General features: G+C 38.4%; 1 protein-coding gene across 4 annotated transcripts in view; it reads right to left on the bottom strand.

Annotated features, from left to right (window-relative positions):
• Positions 1-24,730, bottom strand: part of elna (elastin a) — a 79,909-nt gene that overhangs the window by 19,697 nt on the left and 35,482 nt on the right. For all 4 annotated transcript variants that reach the window (XM_084418125.1, XM_084418127.1, XM_084418126.1 and 1 more), the window contains exons 5-37: positions 15,378-15,458; positions 15,241-15,300; positions 15,108-15,134; positions 14,460-14,495; positions 14,244-14,339; positions 14,114-14,161; positions 13,378-13,440; positions 13,256-13,294; positions 13,049-13,123; positions 12,108-12,146; positions 11,926-12,009; positions 10,549-10,599; positions 10,339-10,410; positions 10,151-10,201; positions 9,972-10,043; positions 9,784-9,834; positions 9,605-9,676; positions 8,562-8,606; positions 8,350-8,418; positions 8,205-8,249; positions 5,661-5,729; positions 5,081-5,116; positions 4,937-5,002; positions 4,674-4,730; positions 3,310-3,345; positions 3,166-3,231; positions 2,683-2,739; positions 2,495-2,527; positions 1,915-2,001; positions 1,761-1,793; positions 1,444-1,539; positions 1,259-1,291; positions 1,114-1,173 (exon numbers count right to left, since the gene is read on the bottom strand). In XM_084418125.1, coding sequence (XP_084274251.1) covers positions 1,114-1,173; positions 1,259-1,291; positions 1,444-1,539; positions 1,761-1,793; positions 1,915-2,001; positions 2,495-2,527; positions 2,683-2,739; positions 3,166-3,231; positions 3,310-3,345; positions 4,674-4,730; positions 4,937-5,002; positions 5,081-5,116; positions 5,661-5,729; positions 8,205-8,249; positions 8,350-8,418; positions 8,562-8,606; positions 9,605-9,676; positions 9,784-9,834; positions 9,972-10,043; positions 10,151-10,201; positions 10,339-10,410; positions 10,549-10,599; positions 11,926-12,009; positions 12,108-12,146; positions 13,049-13,123; positions 13,256-13,294; positions 13,378-13,440; positions 14,114-14,161; positions 14,244-14,339; positions 14,460-14,495; positions 15,108-15,134; positions 15,241-15,300; positions 15,378-15,458 — 1,905 coding nt within the window. The remainder of the gene's footprint in view (positions 1-1,113; positions 1,174-1,258; positions 1,292-1,443; positions 1,540-1,760; positions 1,794-1,914; positions 2,002-2,494; positions 2,528-2,682; positions 2,740-3,165; positions 3,232-3,309; positions 3,346-4,673; positions 4,731-4,936; positions 5,003-5,080; positions 5,117-5,660; positions 5,730-8,204; positions 8,250-8,349; positions 8,419-8,561; positions 8,607-9,604; positions 9,677-9,783; positions 9,835-9,971; positions 10,044-10,150; positions 10,202-10,338; positions 10,411-10,548; positions 10,600-11,925; positions 12,010-12,107; positions 12,147-13,048; positions 13,124-13,255; positions 13,295-13,377; positions 13,441-14,113; positions 14,162-14,243; positions 14,340-14,459; positions 14,496-15,107; positions 15,135-15,240; positions 15,301-15,377; positions 15,459-24,730) is intronic.

Below are 24,730 nucleotides of genomic sequence, written 5' to 3' on the forward strand. Positions count from 1 at the left end.
ATAGACCATCTCAGTCGTCTACAACGGAACCGGAATTTGCCAACACTGCTTTAGTTTACTTTATTTTCACTTAATGTAATTCATATTCTATTTGCTCATTACAAGTCACAAACGTGCCACAGAACTAAACAAATAGTCCTGCTTTGTGCACCTGTATTGTTTGGAGGTAGGAGTTTTTAACAGTGTGACAAGCAGGGTGGGGCTGAGAGCCGTGGAAGCGGAGTGATGCCAGTGGTGGTGACCGGTCTCGAGTCACACGAATGAGCTCCGGAAGGATAAAAGGAGGAGGGACGACAGTGGAAGGTGAGAGAGGACCAAGCCTGGACTTTATGTGTTGTTTTGTTTTAGTTTATGTGGCAGTCATCTGTGAGGGACTGCCACTTCACTTTCATTTTGTTTATATTTATTTGTGATTAAAGTTATATTGAACATACACAGGTTCCATCCGAGTCTACCTCCATGGACACTCGATGGGATGGAGTGACTTGCCAGGCGGACGGCAGCGACTTCATCCCTCTCCCCCAGCAAGTCTCTCCAGCCTATCACCTCAAGCGTCCTTGGCAGGAGACACTGCCACAAAAAGGTTCACAATTTGCTACACCTGAGTATAATATCCAGGGCCTGTTCTTACCTTACTTAAGGGTCTGGCCCCAGCTCCAGTCCCATAACCCATACAACATATTGGTGCCAAATACTTTCACTGCAGCGAGCTTAATTTGAGGGAAGCCATGTAGTATTAATGAGACAAACATGCTCAGTCATGTTTCCAATTAATGGAACATGAGCTAAATCTTCAAACATCCAAATCCAATCTGTTTCAAGGAACATGGTTACAGTACAAAAATTAATTTAAAAGTAATTTAACAAGTTATTTATTTGATGTTGCAACAGACTCTTCAGATATTAAAGAAGAAGAAAAAAATGTATATGGCTAGTCAAGCTTGAATACAATGTAAACCAGAACAAGTAAAATTACTGAAGAAATCATATATAATCTCTCTAAATGAAAACTTTGTTGTTCACCTCAATTCAAACTCAGTAATGTCATTTGTTTTAATATCCTTGTTTACTCACAATGTAAACAGCTGTTATATTAATATTGCCTAATATTACCTGGTCTCTGGAGCCCAGGCACAAATCCAGTCCCTCCTGGTAAACCACCACCACCCAAACCTAGATGAAGAATTTTGATTTAGAGCAGACAATTCAATGTTCCTAATCTCTGGTTTATATATAAATACTCAGCTAATATAAATACCATATTTAAGAGCTTTGGCACCAGCAGGGTATCCTTAAACACACAAATATAAACAGATGAGCATTACAATTCAATTTAATGCTGAGGCCCATGCACTTTCATCCAAAATCTCAAAAAATGATTATGTCTAACATGTCAGCTAATTCAGTTTTTCCATCATGCTTTCCAGAATAAAGCAGTGATACCTCCAGCTCCAGTTATTGGTACTCCTCCTGGTACTCCTCCTGGTACTCCTCCGGGGACTCCTCCGGGGACTCCGAAACCTGTTCCTCCAGGTACTCCTAAGGCCACAACAGCATAATCTTTGACCAAGCAGTACTCTACTGACAGTACTGTATGTATGAACAGGGTAGTAATTTAAATAGTTAATATTATAATATCACCACAATAATTGTCTATTACAAACAACATTCCAGCATAAATATATTATGCAAACTATTTATCTTACAGACCATTGCCAATGCACTCTAGACAGTGTCTAAGAAAAGAGTCAAACCCATACCATATTTAGGAGGTTTGACGCCAGCTCCTAGCCCTGAAAACATTGATCACTGTTACTAAATATTAACCAAAAATAAGCTGCATCGAGAAACAAAATGAGCTTAAATAACAAACAACAGTTGTGAGAAATTGAGACAAATCAACATATACTGCACCTCCAGCCCCAGGCACAGCTCCAGGAATTCCTCCAATCCCAGCAACAGAACCATAGCCTGGGAAAACACCAGCCCCTCCTGCTCCTCCTACAGACAAGTCATGGGCAGCCAATCAGTGTAATTTTATTTCTGAAGTTTTTATTATAGCACACATAATGTCTGGTAAAAAGGCTGTGAAAGTGCTAATTCAGCATAGCACTTTTTACTGTTTAGCACCAACTATCCCAAGTGTTGTGATGTGAACAAATTCATTTTTGGACTTTATTTTTAGAAAATTATACTCTGTTTATCATACTCTCTAAAATATATCATGGCAAACCATGATACTCTGATGTACAGTAAAACATACCATGGTACTTAATGATTACTATCTTAGTGTACCAGTATTTACATGACATTTAAAGGTTTTTCATAGAACACTGGCAAGATCTAGGTACTAGCAAGATCAAAGCTCACTAGCAGCCCATTGCGCCAAGTTCTTGCTGTTATCCTTGCTCCCCAGTCAACTAAAGCCTGTACTGTACATACGATCTCTGAATTAAGTCATGCACCTATAAATTGTAATTAATACTTTTCTTACCATATTTAGGAGGCTTCACTCCACCTGGATACACTAAAAGAAAAGGAATTGGTAAAGTAATTTCTACAATTAATAACATAGTTTACCTTCATATATATTATTTTACCTTTATTATTTGCAGCATTTTTACCTCACGACATGAATTTTAGGTTTCATCAGATGCAATATTATCGTGATGTAAAACTCACCTCCAGCCCCTGGTGCTGTTCCCGGAATTGCTCCAGCTCCCCCCGCTACTCCACCAACTGGTACACCAGCGAAAAAAAAACACAAGTTGTTTGAAATCATCTTTTTTTAAATGTCTTAATATTTGTAAACTATTTTAACGAAATAAGCAGTGAACCACTTTTAAAAAAAAAAATGCCCCTGAGACTCTAAAATCCATCCAGTAACTTTTGAGTGGCTTGATCTTGGGCAGCTACTCTGTCCTTGTTATTTGCAGGAGCAGTTTTTAATTTTTTTAATCAAAATCCAAGGTAGTGGCCAAACTAACTGTGGCACACATTTTAATTGAACTGATAAAAGGAGAAAAACTCAGCAGCTAATATTGAAGCCAATAACTGCCATCTGAGATTTGACGAGAAGGAAGAATATACAGTTGTGCTCATGGATATTTAGTTTACCAAGTGCCTCAAAAAGCTAGTAAGTTTTGATTGTTTGTTTCCACTCACCTCCTGCTCCAGGGTACAGTCCCCCAAAACCAGGCACAGCACCAGCTCCACCTGCCCCACCCAAACCTAGGAGATCAGAGAAGTATACATTATAAGATGCTTTGGATATTTGGTCTTAGACTGAATCATTCAAATCTGTCTTACCGTATTTAGCTGCTTTGGCTTGAGCGGGTGTCAGACCTTGTAAAGAAAGAAGAAATAAATGTATTGAGTCTCTATGATCATTGTAATGGAAGATATGTGAAAAATGTTACACATATGAACATTATGGACATAACTGGCCATGTCCCAAATTAAATGGACTAGAGATACCAAACGTCCAACCTCTAAGGTTCGGGACACGGTGGAGAATTCCACTCGAGCCCAACCCTCTTGGTGGCCCAGGCAAGCATAACCATCAACTCTCAGGCTCGGGCAATGCAACTTTCTCAGAAGGAGGCTTGCGGTTTTTGAGAGAAGTGAGGGACCCACAGGGATTGGGTACTGGGTGGAGAAGCCCTCACTGTGATCCTCAAGTCACCCTGGCTATTTGTCGAAGTAGCCCTCTTTTGGGGTTGGCCAAAAGAAGCACAAGATCGAGACATAGGTAAGGGGACCCCACCTTGTTTGATGTATAGGAGTCTCGACCGTAACACCGCAATGGTCATATTCCCGTAATGGGAACATGAGTCATCCACAAACGCTGCTTCAGCGTGCTGAATGCCCAGACACGTGATGCAGTTTTCGAGACCGTCAGTCTGCGCCAGGGAACGACCGCACCCAGAAACACACAGGTGATATGACATCTTGTTACACTTTCAGGAAATAGCTCTCTAAGGTACCAAAGCACACAGGAGAAATGGCCGCGGCAAACACTGGCAGTGGATGGTGTAGCCCACACAGTGAAGCACTCACTATGAACGCCCTCTAACCAACCAACAATCAAAGAAAAGAAAATGTTGTTAAAACAGCAGTTGAGAGTGCTAGAGGCTCGCGACCACCGCTGTCTCGCACTGTCACACCGACACCAGGTGAGAGGCTTCTTCCAGAAGAGCTCAACATACTCGCTCGTTGTAAACCAACACTCTTCAGAGACATACAGAACTGTTCGGCTCCGAAGCGAAAAGCAAATGGTACGTGCATCCTCTTCCTATTTAGACACACGCTGCAGGGTGGAGTGCGAGATGCAAATCTCGTACGCCAATGTCCATTGGCTCGTTCTGTTAACACTCGCAGATGATAGGCTCCCTGGCGGGATCCCAATATGTCGATGACGTCGACGTAACGTCGAATGTGACCGACTGAAAGGGAACTATAGTTGTTTGTAATACTTCTCTTATTATATTTAGGAGGCTTCAGTCCACTTGGATACATTAAAAGAAAAGGAATTGGTAAAGTAATTTCTACAATTATTAATATAGTTTACCTTAGTTTTTTTAGATTAAAACTTTATTATTAGCAAACATTTTACCTCAAGACATGAATTTTAGGTTTCATCAGATGCAATATTAGCGTGATGTAAAACTCACCTCCAGCCCCTGGTGCTGCTCCAGGAATTGCTCCAGCTCCCCCCGCAACACCTGCACCTACGAAAAAAGACACAAGTTGTTTGAGATCATCTTTTTTTACATGTCTTAATGTTTGTAAAATATTTTAATAAAATAAGCAGTGAACCACTTTAAAAAATGCCCCTGAGACTCTAAAATCCATCCAGTAACTTTTGAGTGGCTTGATCAAACTTTTTTGAGTGCCTCAAAAAGCTAATTACTTTTGATTGTTTGTTCCCACTCACCTCCTGCTCCAGGGTACAGTCCCCCAAAACCAGGCACAGCACCAGCTCCACCTGCCCCACCCAAACCTAGGAGATCAGAGAAGAATACATTCTAGGATGCTTTGGAAATCTGGTCTTAGACTGAATCATTCAAATCTGTCTTACCGTATTTAGCTGCTTTGGCTTGAGCGGGTGTCAGACCTTGTAAAGAAAGCAGAAATAAATGTATTGAGACTCTATGATCATTGTAATGGAAGATATGTGAAAAATGTTATACATATGAACATTATGGACAAAATTGGCCATGTCCCAAATTAAATGGACTAGTATATTCAGTACTAGTAGAGTGTCCCATTTGTCATTCTGTCATTCAAAAGTGTGCTACCTAGATCCCTGCTTTGTGCCGTCAAAGCATCTTTTAGCTGAACCTACACTGGGTTCTGCAGCGCACTACTACCAACAGTAACAATAATGAGGCAGTATGTCACTGAAAGGAGAACATGATTTTGCCATGTAGGACACCTTTTTTTCTGGTGAGGTTAGGAATAGGATTAGGATTAGGACAATTATTTATTTGACAGGAAAGTTGTTCTAGGACCAATAAAAATGTGAACTTGGAGGCAGACTGCAAAGATTGAGAATGTCATTTGGGAAAGGGCCGTTACTGACGACAACTACATCCACAAGGCCCTGTACTTCACTTATTTTATGATCTTCTAGATATATTGTACAGACAGACTTTTACCTCCTGTTGCAGGGTAGACCCCTCCGGCTCCTGGCACAATCCCAGCACCACCAGGAACTGCTCCTGCACCTGGAGCAAGGCAGAACCATGATCACTCAGTTTAACATTGCCAATGCTATATTTCAATCCTCCTCCAGGAGGACCGCTGTCCTGCAGAGTTTAGTTCTAACCCTGAACCTTTGCTTGTACTTTCCTGGTAACCATAAATACATTGAGTGGCTTGTTTGGGTGTGTTTGATTTGGGTAAGAATCAAAGAACCCTGGTATATCTGAAAAAAAAAACCTGGGGTCGGTGGTTGCGTCAGCACAATCACCTCGTTTTTTTTCTTGTCAGTGCGAAAGAGACTCAAATACCTCGGTTGATTTTTGTCATACAGACAAGTGTTATACATCATTCAAAACTGTTAAATGTCTTCTTTTATTTGTGTACACTCATAATAAATACAAAATGTTGTGCTTTTCCTGAAATAAAGAAAATAAACATGATGTGCGTTTTGCCACCTCTCTCAGTGTGAAGTTCATTCTGAAACTTGCCACACAGAAAGGCTCTTTAGAAAGCTTGAAGTGTCTATTTTAAAAGATGCAAATCATATCAAAAGCAAATATTCTCTGTTTAAGTAATCCGTATGAAAGCAAGGAGAGGTACAGTTTCTCAAGCGTCTGCTCATTACCTCTAATGTGACCACACTCACGCACACACAAGCGATTCACATGCAAATTGTTCACGTGAAAGAACGAGCACCTGTAAACACCCTCATTACCTTAAAACAAATAATGAAATCATTCCTCTGCTTTTCCTCGAGTTTGAAAGACACGCTGTGAGTTTACCTTGGATTTACCTCAGAAGAAGAAGAGCATGATTTGAAGATAAGAAAGATTTTTAAGGTAAGAAATGTATTCCCACTTATAATAGTTCACGAGTTCACACTTACATCAATTAAACAGAGTTAAGATTATGTGTATTTGGCGTGCTGTCCGGGGGGAGGGCTCTGAGCTCTGAATTTTTTGCCCGAACCCAGAGTACTCCCCCCGTTGTCGTAAGAGTATTAAGGACTAGAAGTGAGGAGAGTGGTGGAGGGATGCTGTTAAACTGTCAACGAACGGAGGCAAGTTTGCTGTATATATACACCTCTTAACTCGTTGATTGGGTTGATTAATAGAGTGTGCTCCACTCGTGTTTAATTAGGTTTGATTATCTAAATGTGCTCCACGTGTGTTTAATTAGGTTTAATGATCTGAACGTGCTCCTGTCAAACTTTTTTAATAAAACATAATTTAGCGTGTTATTGTTGCATAAACTTCACATTGTACTAGTTGAACTGGTGTCAGACTAAAATGAATGAAATCAACGGAAACATGTTGAAATATGAATTATAGACAGGTAGGCAACCTTTCAATGCTAAATAAATATAAATATACATGTACAACACAAGGATGTTTTTATGCTCAATGATATAAAACACAGCATGATATAAAAGTAGGCTAGTACGAGTGTTTACACTAACATGATGAAAATTGTAATGTTTAGACCTGTTTTTACTGTTAAAAACTGTGTTCGTGGATATCTGCTCAAACGTAGATGTTTATAACATGGTAACAATAATGTTTCATATGAGGAGCGGCTTGATCGCTTCAGTAAATGTTCTCTGAACGCGCTTTGAGTTTGGGTCACTCGCGCTGTACATTTGAAAAGCAAAACATGCCAAACATTAGGTTACATGTTTTTACTCCAATCTCATTTCATAACGTCGTAACGAATTAAACATTGAAGTAACATATGATAATCCATATATATTTCTCTAGTGTAGTGTACTGAAGTGTTCCTTTTTAATGATTTATTATAGGTCGCCTGCATTTCTGTAAAGTAAAATTATTATTGTTATTACCTTGTGCAGCCCTACAAGTATAAGTCCACGAGGAATTTTAAACCAGAACACCCCCCCCCCCCCACACACACACACACAAATCGTGCAACCCTTCTCCTGACATCTGCATGTTCACAGTTGTTTTGTTGTTGTTTTAACAGGGACCAGATGCCCCTGATGAGTCCTGCTGACTGAAACATTCACACAAGTCTCTGTACATGAACATGGTAAAATGAAAAATCAAACACCCTGGAAATGACAGGTATGCTGAACAGGAACTGTTTCAGGAATGGCACAAAGGTGTGTGACTGTTCACTTCTCTCTGTCTTTAGATCAGTGTGTTCAATAATGTGGCTTTTTGTCCATCGTTATATGTCTTTGGATTATGTTGAGTGGTAAATGAACCCAAACAATCAAAAAGCCATTCTGTTAAACTCTCTACATTGTTTGTTCAAGTTCCCTCACAGTCCCACCTGATAGGGCGATTAGGGGAGGGTCTTTGTCTTTCTCAGGTGTGAAACACATCAATATTCATGATCATTCATGCCCTTCTCACATACAGCTTTCTTACACAAAACATATCTTACAAATTTTAAATCAATATATTACTTCATGTGAATGAGTGGGCAGGATGATTTTGAAGAAAATAATTGGAGCTTAAATATGGATACATGCTTACCATATTTCGCAGCTTTTGCCTGAGCAGGGGAGAGTGCACCAGTACCTTGACACATGGGAAAACAAACAAGAAAAAGTGTATCAATATTGTATCATTCTACTAAACCGTCTGTCATTTAAGGCTTATGCACACATATGTATCTCACCTCCTACCCCAGGAAAGAGTCTGCCTGTGCCTGTTGCACCACCAATACCAGTAACACCAGGACCAGCACCTAGTCAAACCACAAAAACACATTCTCAAGCCAAAAAACATGTTATCGGTTTATCAGCTGATAATGTGGTAGGGAAGCCTGACTTTCTAAATAACCACTTATGGGCCTCATAATATAGCAGGATAATGGATCAGTGTACTCACCATATTTAGCTGCTTTAGCTTGAGCTGGTGTGAGAACACCTGTGCCTGCTCAGAGGGAACAGTTTATTTGGTAACACTTCATTTTGATAGTCCACTTTAGACAATCTATTAACTATAAGTAACTTGTGTAACTACAGTCATTAGAGTAGGCTGTCTGCTTTATATCTGCCAACACTATATTTCGATGCTCCCCCAACAGACTAATATACTTACTATTAGTAATTTTGCAGCTACATGTCAACTTACTAACCTGAACCCTAACACCTAACCTAACAGTCTACTACAGTCTACTAATACCCTATTACATGTACACTGTAGTTGCAAAGTTACTTATAGTTAGTCATGTCTAAAGTGGACCATCGAAATAAAGCAACTGTTTATTCTGATATAAGTGTCTACTCTGCACAAATAAATACATGTAAACATGTTAAAGTGGGATTTATAATTTAAAACTACACTGTAAAAAGTGAACATGTGCAGTTGTTGCTTTAAGTAGGTATTTCTACCTGATTCTGCCAACAAATTCTAATTTTGTTTTTGTAATCTACTTCAATCAGTTTGATGTAACATAAAACAAGGGAATGCGTGTTTTAGCTTAATTGAATTACATGTACATTGACCCAACATACAAATTCCATTAAAGCTCAGGATGGACACATTCGACACATGCGCACCTGAATTTTGCTTAAATGAGAAATTGTGATTTGGGGTTATTAAACATTATTGCATCAAAGTGAAAATTGCAATTGACAGCACTACTCTTCACCACAATGGTAACCACAGAATTCAATAACAGAAACTCCTCTAAATGGCCAACTGAACATTAAACATTAACATAAACTACCAACATCTTTCCCTTTACTGAAAAACACAAAATATAACACTTAATCCCTAAATGTACTCATCTAATGCAGTCCCTTTCAAAGAATGCTGTAAACTACCGATCCACTGCCCAGGGCTGCGTTTCTAGAAAGCGTTGTGAGCTAAGTAGATCGTAGAGAACATTTGTGGCAAAGGCTCTACGATCTAAAATGCATCTTCACCTCCTGCTCCTGGGTAAAGTCCACCTGCACCACCCGGGTAAGCTCCAGCCCCACCTAAACCAGCTCCAGCACCTTCAGAAATTTGCAGAGTGAACTTTTCATACTACAGTCAATTGTACAAATTTGCACAAAATCTTTAGGCCATGTGGCAATTAAAATAATTTAATAATGATTCTTACCATATTTAGCAGCTTTGGCCTGTGCAGCAGAGACCCCTAAAGATCCCACACCTGCATACAGACAAAGCAGATCAGCCACTGATCATGCATTTAACGTGCTTTAACTTCCATTGCTGAATGGACTATTCCTTTAATATGAAAATGTTGTTTTCTGTTTTGGGGGATTACAAAAGAAAAGGCATCTTCACCTCCTGCCCCTGGGTAAAGTCCACCTGCACCACCCGGGTAAGCTCCAGCCCCACCTAAACCAGCTCCAGCACCTTCAGAAATTTGCAGAGTGAACTTTTCATACTACAGTCAATTGTACAAATTTGCACAAAATCTTTAGGCCATGTGGCAATTAAAATAATTTAATAATGATTCTTACCATATTTAGCAGCTTTGGCCTGTGCAGCAGAGACCCCTAAAGATCCCACACCTGCATACAGACACAGCAGATCAGCCACTGATCATGCATTTAACGTGCTTTGACTTACATTGCTGAATGGACTATTCCTTAAATATGAAAATGTTGATTGCAGTTTCGTGGGATTACAAAAGAAAATGCATCTTCACCTCCTGCCCCTGGGTAAAGTCCACCAGCACCACCCGGGAAAGCTCCAGCCCCACCTAAACCAGCTCCAGCACCTTCAGAAATTTGCAAAGGGTTAACGTTTCATATTACACAAATATGCACAAAAATCTGAAGCAAATCTTAATATCTTTGTTCTGTGGATAGAGCTTAGGTCATGTGGCGTTTAAAATAATTTCATAAATGATTATTACCATATTTAGCAGCTTTGGCCTGTGCAGCAGAGACCCCTAAAGATCCCACACCTGCATACAGACACAGCAGATCAGCCACTGATCATGCATTTGTGTGTGTGTGTGTGTGTGTGTGCATGCACTGTTTGCAGCCATGTAAAGTAACATAGTGATTTCAGTATCTTTGCAACTCTTCTAGGGTGAATATCATGAAGTCAATAGCATATGTGTGTGTGTGTTATATTTCACACACAATTTTAATAAATAAGAATTTTATTAAAATATTAAAAGAAGGGTAGACTATTTTTTTGTAAACATTTTTGTTATACTGATTGAAACTCTCTTTACACCCTGATAGCAATCAATAATAGAAGTAGTCTAAATATTAAAACATGTACATATTTCTTCTGTGGAAGTCTCAGGACAAAAAAATGTTCAGCCTATCATTGCATTCGGTCCGGATGCGATGTCATACCTGCCTGTCAACATATGTATTTCCATACCTCTGCACCTGCCAGCATCCAGGGCTTGACGTTACCTTTTTTGCTCAGCTGCCACTGTGGTTTTCTAAAGTTACTAGCCACTCAGTATTTTCACTGGCCACAATTTTGACATCGATACCATAAGGAAAAACCGCTATATAGATATTTTTTTATATTATCTCATAATTTGGCAGCCGGTATATTAGCACTTTATGCACTTTGGGTGCGAGCACAAAATCTACGGGAATGAATAAAATTATGCGCAATAAGCGCAATCCCTCTCCGAAATAAATACTATTCATCCAGAGCAAATTGCAAAGCGGGGTTGTGTGTCAAGATATTGAGGAAGAGTTTCAGATATTTCAGTATCGATATCTATCAAAAAACCATTATATATGATTATAACACTAGATTGCTCTTAGTTTATTATTTTAAAAGAATACAATTGAAAAATATCAAATTCAACCCGCCAAAGTGGCTGGTAGGAGTGGCTGTGTTACACAACACTGCTGAAATCTACCCGCATTTGGCGGGTGTTAATGTTAAGCCCTGCAGAGATCACACGCCATCAGCACGTTTCATGAGGCTAGGCAGAGTTAGACAGACAGTCACCGAACACTGCAAACGAACAGCTGCAGCCTTTCACAGTTCCTCCTCAACTAAAACAATGAGCTTATGCTGCGTTCCGTAGCCGTAACCGTAATTATGAAATGGCAACCCATGACGTTCCTCCTGGAGCTCAGACTCGGATATATGTGTTTCTCTGGCAAAACTTTCAACGCTGAAATTAATCTGCAGCAGTCAGGAGGTACAAGTAGAGCTCTGTAAGTTGTTTATATTTATTATTATTGTAATGTTATGTGCTTTGAGACATGTGGAACAATGATTCAAATCTGATAGCTCTGACATAACACACCAGTCCCTGTTGGATAACCCGGCTTGGAGCCAGCTCCTGCTTTCCCACCGGGGAGTCCAGCACCTCCACCAAAGCCACCATAACCTTTGGTATACCAGGTGAGAATCAGCACACAAGCTAATACACATCATACACCAGGTATTTTGCACATGCATGTTCTCAAGGTTGCTACTGTATCCTACCGTATGGAAGTTTAGCACCAGTGTAGGGCAAACCAGCACCTGTTGAGACAGGCAATGTACTTTGATATGTATCAAAATATACTAAAGATATACCAAAAATCAAGTATGTTTTGTATGTATCAAAGCTATCCACAACAATAAAGCTTGCTATTAACTAACACATGGCCAGTGTTTGAACAAAAAGTGCATTCAGATAAAATAATACAGATAAAATTGCAAAAATGAAGATGATAAAGAAGCATCCAAATGATTTCTGTTGATGTATGAGCTCACTTTTATACAACATATGAAGCGTTAAACCATTCAAGTTGACCACACATTTTTATCAACACTGTATCCTGTTTTAATCAGAACAAATATGCAAGTTTGGAAAAAGCTATGTTCCACTAGAGGCTCACATATTAATACCGCAATCAATTTCTCCTAATTATACTGGATGTATTCCTAATCCTTGATTAAGGCTGATAGCTCACCGATAAGAGAGACGTGAAAATATGTATTTCATTTCGGAAACATTTACGAAAATATATTTTAGATATGACTATGAAACCTATGCCAATGAACTTTGTCAAGGCATTTTCCCAAGTGAGGAGTCACTTCCCAGAGAGCACATAGTCAATCTGAGGTTAGTGCTCAAAACAAATTAATTGAGCTCTTCAACTGTTGAACCTCCATATAGGAGAAATCACGCAACGTTTCTGTGCACCGGAGAGCAATCTACTACATAAACGGATGACTAGCAACGCAAGTCTAAGCAGTGATCCAATGTAGCTGGGTTTCATCTAGAGCGTTGATGAAAGACATTCTTGCTTATTTCTATAGCAACCTCATATTGCATTGCTTAATAGCTGTAAAACCACAAATGCAATCAGTCAGCAAATGCTTCTTTTCGGGGGGTGGTAAAGCTGGGCTGAGCTGATTAAAAGAATCCGAAATTTCACCTGGGGATTTGGGAGATTTCAGAGGGTATCCGTGAAAAACTCCTTGTTGCAGTGGTCCACCATATCCACGCCCACCTATGACAGACAAAATAAACTTCTAGTGTAGATCCTGTCAGATTTACAAACACTTCTTTACAAATCCATCTTCCACACTTTCCAGATATCATTATTCTATTTATAGTGGTTGCTGTATGCTCATGTACTAACCAGCACCTGGTACCAGACCCTGCCCAGCACCACCAGCAGCTATGGGGAAGATTCAGTCAGTCATATAGATATCATATAGTTTATTTTTACAATGACAGATGTCATTTTCATTTAGAGTTTACCTGATTTAGGCTTGAGTCCACTTCCTGTGGCTACACCAGGAAGAACACCCCGTCCATTGAAGCCTGTAGTCATGTAAATCCAAGTGATCAAGAACAAACTAAGGCCATGTGTGCAATTTTAATTCCAGTGTTTTTTTCCAAATAACTAAATAGGTGGCCTGCACGAAATCTGCGACCTCAGAAAGCTCCACAGATGTTTGCAGAAATTGTTCAAGTTCGGCACGTTTGTTTATGAGATGTCTTGGCTAATTTGATAATTGACCAATAACGCAAGTATGTGAATGCAATGCTTCTAACCGCACAATATGCACCATTTCTTTGTGGGCATTAGAATAAACTGTCTTCTGTGGTCTGTTTTCTCCTTTAGGTCAACTGCTGTCGTGGAGGAGCAACTGGGGTCTGAGGTCAATCTTTCTGAGCAAGTCAAGTTAAATGGAGCTGGATTTAGCTAGCTACCGGAAAAATCCTAGCTACCTACTTTAAAGGTAACTATATCGCCCTTTTGAGTGTGCCAAGAATTTGTAGGTTTGCATACTTGCATATAATATGTTTCTGGCCTAGAAGTGTAGTTTCTGCAGCTCTGTTGAACATATTTCATTGTGCCATGTGTAGATCCATTTCACAGAATTCGGCATATGTTCCCCACAATCAGCACAGAAAATGTGCAAAATGTTTGCAGATTCCTTGTGGGCCTGGTGGTCAGATTATAGTACATAAACAGAGGAAAAGAACAAACCTTGTCCAGGAACAAGTCCTCCTTGATACGGACCAGGCACTCCCACTCCTGCAAAAATCAAGATTGAAAAGCTGATCTATAATCGTGCATATTTACATTTATATATGCAACTTCACACTCCCACGCTTACCTGGCACTGGAGCTTTTCCAGGTTTTGCTGCTTTCCCTCCAGGTCCAACCCCACCAGGGCCCAGTCCTTGTACACCAGTCTGAGGAATGCCAAGGCCTAACAATCAATACAAAGACAAGATCATCATAGACTGGACTATCACTGCTAGCTATAATCATTCAAATTCACTGAAGCAGAGGATGATGCCAGTAATAGCTAAATATACATTCACTGCACCTGGGAGACCAGGACCAGTTCCTCCTACACCTGGCCCTGAACAAACATAAACACACACATTTAGTCACATCATTACACACATTGAGTGCAAAGCTAGACTGCAGATATTCCATGTGATTCCTCAGTGATTTAATTTGCCTCACTTGCTCCGTCCCTCTGACATGAAACAAGTCATCTTATCTGATTTCAGTGCCTGGAAGCTGATGTTTCAGGCTGTTCATTTATTTGTTTAACCCTTTTCCAACCGATATCAAACACAGAGGAACAGACACTGCATGCTGCTTTTAGATTGTGCCAAGGACAAGCTGAAGTAATGTGCTGGCCTTCATTCCACGGACACCACCAGCGGGGTCCCAGAGGGGACACGTTTGTTGATTTGGCTCGTGATCTAAGGCTCCTTCATTCAAGTTCAAGCCAACTGGAGTACCATGAAAAGAGTCTCAGCCGTGTTATATGTAGTTATATGTAAAATGTGTTAAAAAGGGACCTGTATGTTTGTACTGTATGAATGGTTCTTCTGAGAATGAGGTCAGTTCTCCACCTACTTTTTCCATTTTAGTTCTTCTCTAAAGATGCTTGCCTAAAAGAAGTTTAATTTACAATGTGTTTGTACAATGAAAACGATGGAAACTCAAAGACATATATTACCTCCTTTAGGGGGCTTTACACCAGTACCTGAAAAAAAAAAAAAAAATCAGACTTAGAAGAGAGCTGTGCATTTTGTGTTACTTAGCCACTGAGAAAATCAAATGAATCAATAGACTTGTTGAATGAATAGCACCTCCAGGTAGACCTCCTCCAGGTAGACCTCCTCCTGGAAGACCACCTGGTAGTCCAGTGCCTAAAGAGAAAGCCTAATGGTTATTATGTAATTACTTGACTGCACATGTGTTAACTGACTATTCACTGGACGAGCACCTGATTTAGCCGGTTTCAGACCTCCAGCCATTGGGTAGAATCTTCCAGCACCACCATATGCGCCATAACCCCCATAACCACCTACAGTAGAAATGACATATAGCAACACATTTAGAAAACCCGTATGCAAGGCATGGACATTTATAGTCAATTAGTTTGTAGTGTAAGTAAAAAATAAGTAAATCAATAAATCAAGTTTAACTTTAGTTCTGGCAGGTCATGTCAGTCAAGTTTGCATGAGCTGACTCTCAGCTGATCTACATCTGCCTATAGGAATATGACGCTACCACAGCATCCCAATTTAAGGTCCATTCAGTATTATAAGCAGCTAATATAGCTAATAAGAAGCAAATTGCCCTCCTCCAACTTTAATACATCAACTAAGCCTTATTATTTTTCAACTACATGTCAACTAACTCTATAGACTGTTTGGGTTAGTAGAATAAGTTGACATGTACTTGCAAAGTTACTTATAGTCAGTAGAATGTCTGTTTGGGAGCATCACAATAAAGAGTTAGCCGATATTAAGACAGTCTACTAATACTCCAATGACTGTCAACTACATGAAGCTACTTGTAGATAGTACAATGTCTAAAGTGGACAATCAAAATAAAGTGTAACTGAAGTAATATCTAATAGGAAGAATATGACATATGAATGATTATGAATTGTGATGATCTGCTCCAAACCCCAAATAGCCTGGGCTGTTGGGTGATTTGGTAACTGGGAGGGGCTGGATGGGAAAGAATGAAGAGAGAGAGAAAGAATAAATTAAACGAAAGTTGAGATGGAAAGTGAGGTCTCAGAGGCTACAGTGGATCTTGGCTAAATAAATGAGGAGTTAGGCTTCATTGAAAATTATTGCTACATTGTCCTCCTTCAACATGGAAACCCTAAACAAATGAGGTCACAAAGTTTGCATTCTTATTTTATGGTAGAGGGAGGAATACAGGAATGGAAAGGATGTGCAGCAAAATGCTTTGCTTGTCAGTCTTTATTTTGCCTTGTTGCCATTATAAATCTGAGAGTAGCTTTAAAATACCCCTAAATCCTGGTATTCCAACATCTCACACAAGAGAAAATTAGATGAAATTGATCACAGCACTGACGGAAAACAGAGGTCACATACTCTTGCTCTCCTAGCACAGTTAATTCGTTTGCTGAGGGTCATGGACAACAGATCATTAACTTGGGAAAAAGCCACATCTCTCCACCGAACATTGCCACAGTTGTAGAAAGCTGGAGATGTAACCATATTTTGGCTTGTTATAGACTGTTGTCTACATTTTGCTTCAACCTTTTGCAATTCTTTTGGATCAGTTAAAATGTCTAGCATCCACAATCTGTTCACAGATGGTTACACAAATGTCAAGAAGTTACTAAATCCACTGGTTCCAATGTGATTTACTGAATCTGTGCATTTTTAGTTTACTGTGCATTATTTTACTACACTAAATTATCAATACTGGCAGCTCTACATTTCCAGTAACTGGCGCTTGGTCCTGCACATCCACTTCAGAGACTTTGACCTTCTGTTTTAACCTTTCAGTGGCAGACCTACTTGAGCGTTCAGGGTCTTTATCTTGTTGCAGGTCTGACTTTCTGTTTATGGACACCCTGAAGACATCCTGAAGACATCCTGAAGATGCCAATGCTCCATTATACTGCCCCTACTCTGCATCACAGTCGGGATAGGTAAGTGCAGAGTTTCAATCTATCTATTCATCAGTTCACATTCTTGTTCATCCACACAGTTTTAGGCAAATTTGAGGTTGGTAGAAATTTTGTTCTTGGAGAGCTGTGGCTTCCTCTGTGTTGTCCTGCCAGATGGTGGACTAATGAACACTAATAAACTTTAGCCGATGCAAGAGAGGCCTTTAAAACCCTCAGATGCTACTCTAGGTTTTGTGACCTCCTAAAATGTCATGTTTTGCTGTTTGAGTGATTCTTGTTTGGACAACCACTCCTGGACAGAGAAACAGTGGTGTTGAAATTCTGAATTTCTTCAGTTTGAACAGTATCTGTCTGATTGGTGGCCCTTCATTTTTTTCACATTGAAAAGCATCAACAACAAAAACAATTCTGGAAATCTACCGAGTGATTACTGGTTTCTGTGATTACGTCAACTCTACTATTGTCAGAGACATTCAGTCTTTTGTTCATTAAGTTTCACTATCATGGACTTCCTGTGTTCTTTCTCTTATTTGTTGCTATTGTAATTCATTTAATCATCGCACCTGCTAGTAATTTTAGTTCATTATCTGTGTATATTTAGGGGCGGTTTACACGACACCGTTTTCAACTAAAAGCGTAAAACTTTTTATGCGTTTTGGCCGTTCATTTACACGACAACAGCGTTTTGGGTATTTGAAAACGCAAAGTTTTGAAAGCAAGCTTCAAAGTGTAGGTTTTTGAAAACGGTCTCTGTGTAAACAGCAAAAACGCAAATCTCTGAAGACGTTGACGTCATGCACATGCGTATTACATGTTCAGTCTATAACATTTCATCTCCATGTAATGGCCTGGCAGCAGAATACAGCGTTTTTAGTCTTTTTCGGGGATCCGTGTAAATGGGGATCGTTTTGACAAAACTCAAAGGAAAAAGGCTCTTCTGCCGTAGCTGTCGGTTATTATTCTGAACTAGGGCTGAAACGATTAGTCGACATTGTCGACAACGTCGACAATAAAAAATTGTCGACAAATATCTTTGTTGTCGAGTAGTCGTTTGATCCCACGTGACCTAATGTTATGGCCTGCAATATCGCGATTTGACCGCTACGGCGCTGTAGCGCTAGAGTGTAATGCAGCCGTTACAAATGCTATTGCGGTAGAAGAAAACACAGCGCGAATTATGACGGATTGCAAACGAATCCGAACTAGCAAGGTGTGTAAAGTTTCACAAAACTGCAAACCAAGAATATTGTCGTATGCAATACATGCAAGGCGGAACTAGCTTTTCACGGGAGCACAACATGCATGTTAAAACACTTAAAAAGGAAAAACCCGGCACGAGACGAGCCGGTGAGAGGTGAATATTCTCCAGCTGAAGCTAAATAACTAGCAGTAAATCTTTTTTTAGAGAATGCAATACTACTAATAATAGCAATAATATTAACAATAATAATATAATTACAGTAATGTGATGATTTATTTTTGCATAGAATAAAGCTTGACCGAGCTTAGGAGTCGGGGCTGTTTTTATTATTGTAGCTCTATTAGGTAACGTTATTACAGTCTTATCCCTTGCCTGTATTTTGTTACATATTCATGAAGACTTACAAAAGGAGATGTTATGAAGAATATCATGTCAGTTAATTTTTTATACTGTAAATTAAAAGGTGAATGAGAATGTCTCTGTCAGCTCAGCTCAATTGTCATATCAATTTAAAAAAAAAAAATGATTCTTTTGTTTGCAGTTTAAGTGTGTCTGACTGTAATGCAGCTGATAATTTTTTTTTTGTTTATTTTTTTCTATTGAAAGAGAACAGAATATTTAAACAATGCTTAGAGAGCATTTGTGTGTGATTTGAGTTGGACAGAAATCTGAAAACTTAAAGAGAATGACCTGTTTAGTTGCTCAAAGTTCATTAAACCAACCATTTCAAAAGCTGAAGTGATTTTCTTTTTTTATATTATAGTTAGAATATGTATAACTCCGTGTTTTAACTAATTGAAAAGGCTGAATAATCGTTCCAAACGTACTGATTAGTCGGCGAAATAATCGATGAATAGTCGATTAATCGTTCTAATAATCGTTAGATTAATCGATTATCAAAATAATCGTTTGTTGCAGCCCTATTCTGAACTTCTTCTGTGGACTTTATTCACTGAGATCGTGACAACCATGCTGTTCAGACTTGAATAAGATTTCCCCAAGAAATAGGCAAGAAAACCTGGTCTCCATGATTCTTATTCTTTCTGACAACAAAGCACTTGAACACAACAAATTTGCCCCCCCCAAAAAAAAAAAAAATTGTGTATTGGTTGTTTGGAAACTTTATCTAGACAAAAATCCAAAGAATAGTGATGTAAAGTCCGATTCATTTCCGCGAACTGGTTCTTTCGGACAGTTCGTTTCAATTAACCGGTTCAAAAACCTATTCATCGGTTCCTTATGTCAACAAGCAATGTTGGCACTACGCATTTATTTTCTAATAACTTGTTATATGTTATTACGTTAACGTTAACATGTACGTTAACCATGTTATAACAATGAAACAATCAAATAAAGTAGTTTGTGTCAATGCATATTGAAAAATTATTTGTGTGAATGCATATTGCTGATTATTGCCTTTCATTCTCTTAAGTTAATGGTGTTTGTGATCACAGTTTCATTTGCGGATCCTTTATGTTGGTATGACTGATCAATATTGAGTAGCCTACATCTTGGATACGTTTTTTTTTTTCACCAAAAACGTAAACGTTGATATGTTCTACATGTCTAAAGTATATAGAAAGAAAAAAACAGTCTTTTAAACTCCTTGATTTCGCTTAACTTAAAATATTATCTGAATGCACAATAAACTATTGTAAAATGTATTTACATCTCTCGACAGAAAGGTTTTTGCAGGTTTAGATAAAATGTTATTTAATAACAATAGTCATAACAAGCATATTTCCAGTACATGCCTCAGGCTTGCATAGTATTGCCAATTCACTCATCAGACTCCTCGGCAATCCTCTGCAAACTTCGACAATTCGCTCATTTGGTTCTTTTTGAGTCGGACGTGCTACTTCGGCTTGTGCGTCTTGCGTCATCAACCCGGAACTAAAATTCGATTCAGTTCAATAAATGAACCGGCTCAACCTGTTACTTCCTATGAACCAGCTCAAAAGAAAGATTCCTTCAAGAACCGAACATCGCTACTCAAGAATGCAGAAAACTATTAAAGGTTCACACATTTTCTTTCACAATTATACTTATTAAAATGTCTACACCCATTTCTTCCATTAGTTGCAGAATGGAATCAATGAACAATCAGCTGAAAAACTGACACTGCTGTGCAAGTATTTGAATGAGTGCTTTCCCAGACAGTCTAATATTGTGGTGCCAATTATTTCCAACACAGGCTCATTGGAAAAAATTTCTTCTACCTACATTTTTGCAGAACTTGAAAGTGTACCTATACATGGAATTCAGTGTGGTTTCCAGTGCAGCTTCCAACTTCTATTTCTTTTCGCACAATTAAGAATAAGTTGTAAAATTGGCCAGACTTTATGCCAAAATTTGGACTATGTCTATAGCAGATCTAAATTCACAGATGTTTATATGGTTGTCAATTAATATGGTTGTCAAAACATTGATTTTTTTTTTTGTAATTATTGGAAACTGACAGAATATCCTAAATACATTTTAGCTTTGATAAGATTTCCCCAAAGAGTAAGCAAAAATGGTATCCTCCATGAATCATTCTTTCTGACAACAAAGCTTTTGCATGTGACAAATTTGTAATTAATTGTAATTATTAATATGAAAATAATAAGTAAAATACCCAATAGCACCGTCATTTCATTTTGCAGAGATGACACCACATGCATGAATATTAAAAAATATGACTAGTCACTGGTCGGTAGGCCGGACATAAATAAGTGGACAGTTCTAGGCCAGAATAAACTGTAAAATGGGCCAAAAGCTAGGCCATGTGACACTGCAGTAAATCCTACTAGCAAATCAAAACTCAGACCCGAAAAAATGTGGAATGGTCTTGGACTAACTGTGGCTAATGTCTGTTTGTTAATTATTATCTCAAATATTTAGCTGAACCTGTTGATCCATTAGTTTCTTAGTGCATATAATCTTCACTAATACATCAGTCAGAGCAACTCTCAGACGTGTGGATCAGACACCCAGACAGGTGCGTCTGCCATTAGTTAATGATGCACTCCCCTGGTTTCCCGGTGTCAGACAGCAAACCTCCCTCAAGCACTATGAGCACTGCTAAGGCAAGGCAACTATTCCTGATGAATGTGAAGACCGTCCAAGTGCAGCTGGAATATATAACTGTTAGCTTACTCTCCATATTTCCAAAAAGCCCAGAGTGCATGAGGTTATCGAAATATAACTCTGTCCACTCAAAAACTTAAAGAGGAGGACAGAAGAAGCAGCATATACTTTTTTTGAATGGATAGTAGAGCAAACCACCACTGAATGTTTGAGCTGGATGCTATTTGTCAAAGACAATAACCCGTATAGGTGACGATGTAAGATGGGAGGGACTTAGAATAAATTAAGTTTCAGTTATTGTGGCGTATTGTCCAGGGTTAGATAAGGTTTAGGGTTAGCCCACACCAAAAATGGGATTGCCATGGTGCCTCCAGAGTTTTGGCACTTTTTTTTGGAAGTGCCAACTCATCAGTGGTGTCAGACACATACACTCAATGTTAATGTGTTCATTTTTCATCTGCACCAACCATGAACCTATCTGATTCACTAATTAATCATGCACCATACTGATTTATGCTTATTTGCCAAATTACAATTAATTACACACACATGCAAAAACCCACACAAACGTTCACATGCCACAGAAATAGCTATAATGCTAATCTAAAACAGTGGAGCTGGATACATTACAGCTAGCCTGCAACTAGATTTTATATGTCTATGAAAACTTTTTTTATAAAAACTGGCACAAAGTATATTTTTCTTGATGAAGAAAGTCAAATAATTTAAATCTAAACAAAAATATATAGATTTAATCAAAATAAAAATTCTAATTTAAGAAATAATATGTAGTATACATTATTTATTTTCTCCAATCAAATAGATATAGATTTAATTAAACAATTGTTTCTCATTTTTTAAAATACAAGTTAATGGAAATTATTTGTTTTGAACAAACAAAAATATATGAATTTAATAAAACATGATACCCATTAAGGAACATTACCTAATATTTAATCTTACCAGAATCTAATACATTTTCATTACATCTATATGTATTAATTTATTATACATTACTTCCACACATCCACAATTTCAGTACTCAAGTGTCAGATTATTTACTTTTAAGAGCTGGCAAACATTGACATTAGATCCAGATAGCAAGCCACCATCGAAACAATGTTAAATCAATGTTAATGTGTCGATGTTAACTGCATTGAATCAACATAAAAACTTGAATTGAATGTTACAATGTGATGTTGGTTCAACATCATGCTTGCACTCTCAGAAAATTAAACACAACAATTACAACTACAACTTAAACCCACACAGCCTGAAATCAACTGCAAATAAAAGAAGACAATAAATCTCTCAAGCTCTCAGCAGAAGTTTTAAGAATTAACGGAGGTTTAGATTTTGATGTTTTCTGGAAAATATTTGGTCGCCATTATGGTGATCAGTGTGCATTTAGTTGGGCAGTTTGACTCTTAGTAATTTATGTCAGTTTGTGGTCTTTGTAACAGTGTTTTCCAAAACACATAATTTGTCGCCATAATTTTGCATCATAAAATAGAAGAAATCACTAATCTTATCTCTGATCAAAAGATGTTATTAATAGATTGTGTTCACCAACAGTACTTTCTTGCCACAGATCAGACAATCTGAGTTTTTATTTTTTAAATGAAATATGTGAAATTTTCTTTAGACACACACACAGACATCAAGAATCAGCATATGAATCTCAACAATGGTGACATGTTTCATGCTGCAATGCATGCTGGAAGCCACCATAGTATAAAACTCATTGCTCCCAGCATGCATTGCGGCATAAAGCATGTCACCATTGTTGAGATTCATATGCTGATTCTAGATGTCTGTGTGTGTGTGTGTGTGTATAAAGAAAATTTCCTGCAATGTATTTAAAAATCAAAATTCAGAAAGTTTGATCTCTGGCAAGAAAGCTGAAAATAATTTATTGATAATAATGAACCCCTTTTGGTCAGGGATAAGATTATTGAACTATTCTACTTTATAATGATGAAAACCTGATCATCTTTGTTTCTGGTTCTCTTTGCAACAATTTATGTGTTTTGGTAAACACTGTTACAAAGGCCACTTACATAAAAAGTCAAGAGTCAGCTGCCTAACTAAATGAAACACCGATCACCATAATGATGATCAAACATTCTCATGAAACAGTTTTCATAGACGGAAAATATTGTTTAGGGAAAGATATATAATTTTCATTGACTCAAGTTATAAAATATAGATGTGAACCATTACCCTAAATCATTTTAATTGGATGAATGAAAAAAAAAAAATCAGTGTACGCAAAATAAAGGGAATTGCAGAACTTTGAATGTATATGGATAATGTATGTGAATTCATTTCCATTGGTTTCTGAGAAAATCGACAAGTCATTTGTTATATAGACATGTTATAAGGTACTATTCATCAGTCTTGCAGACGGTGGAAAGATGTCATTTCATCATAAAAGATGGAAAATGTAATCCAGTACTCTCTCCTTTGATGTCTGAATGATTTCTTTCAAGCAAGACTTGGGTACTGACAACTAGGCAGGGCACTATTTGGTGATTGTAATTTCCTGGTCCTTGTTTAGATTTATAAAGTATGAAATGATCAAGACAGCAGCATGCCTTCAGTTTTCAAAGCATGTGGCAATCCAACCTGGCTAGGTTTGTAGTGCTGGGTGCCAATATGTGAATGACAGGTGTAAAGACATTTCATATGAGAAAGAACAATTCATCAATGATTTCTTTTTAATACAAAACACCATTTGGGCAGAGTCCACATGAGCGTCGGATTGTTAAAAGCAGCAGATAGATAGGAGTAAGGAGCAGAAGCAAAGTTTAATCTACACCCACAAACCCCCTCCAACCCTCCACTCGTTCTCGCTGGAGCAGCTGGACAAGCCTGAAGATTTAATTTAAGAGAGCAGAGAATTCCGTGGCCCTCGTCCATGTAACTGACGGCAACTGCAGTGAACCGACTACAGCATCCTGGAATTCAAATGGCACGGAATTCTTGCAAGATTATTGGAAGGATCTCAGACCCAGTCATTTCCACTGACCTGTGAGCCTGGTATCCCTTGTGAACCCTACAAGCAAGTAAATGGCCAGTTACCAAATTAAAGGAAGAAAAAATAAAGGCTTACATAGTCCTTTCCTTTTCACATGACAAAAAACAAAAACAGAAAAACAGACAGTTCTTCTGTTAGAGGGTCCAAGGATGACATCAACAACCGCATGCTGGCTCATTCACATTCATTGGCGATTGTCAGGCAGTCTCTAGATCTTCTTGTTCAGAACCATGAAAACTTGCATTCTATGGGCATTCCTATACTGCTAAAATAAGTCAAAATATTGCTACTTCCCTTCAACAAGGAGCTGTTTCAATTTCTGAACAGATTCTTCAACTCCACTTAATGTTCTGTAGATATGAAATGTTT

Source organism: Rutilus rutilus, assembly GCF_951802725.1.
Source record: "Rutilus rutilus genome assembly, chromosome: 9".
Classification (NCBI taxonomy): Eukaryota; Metazoa; Chordata; class Actinopteri; order Cypriniformes; family Leuciscidae; genus Rutilus; species Rutilus rutilus.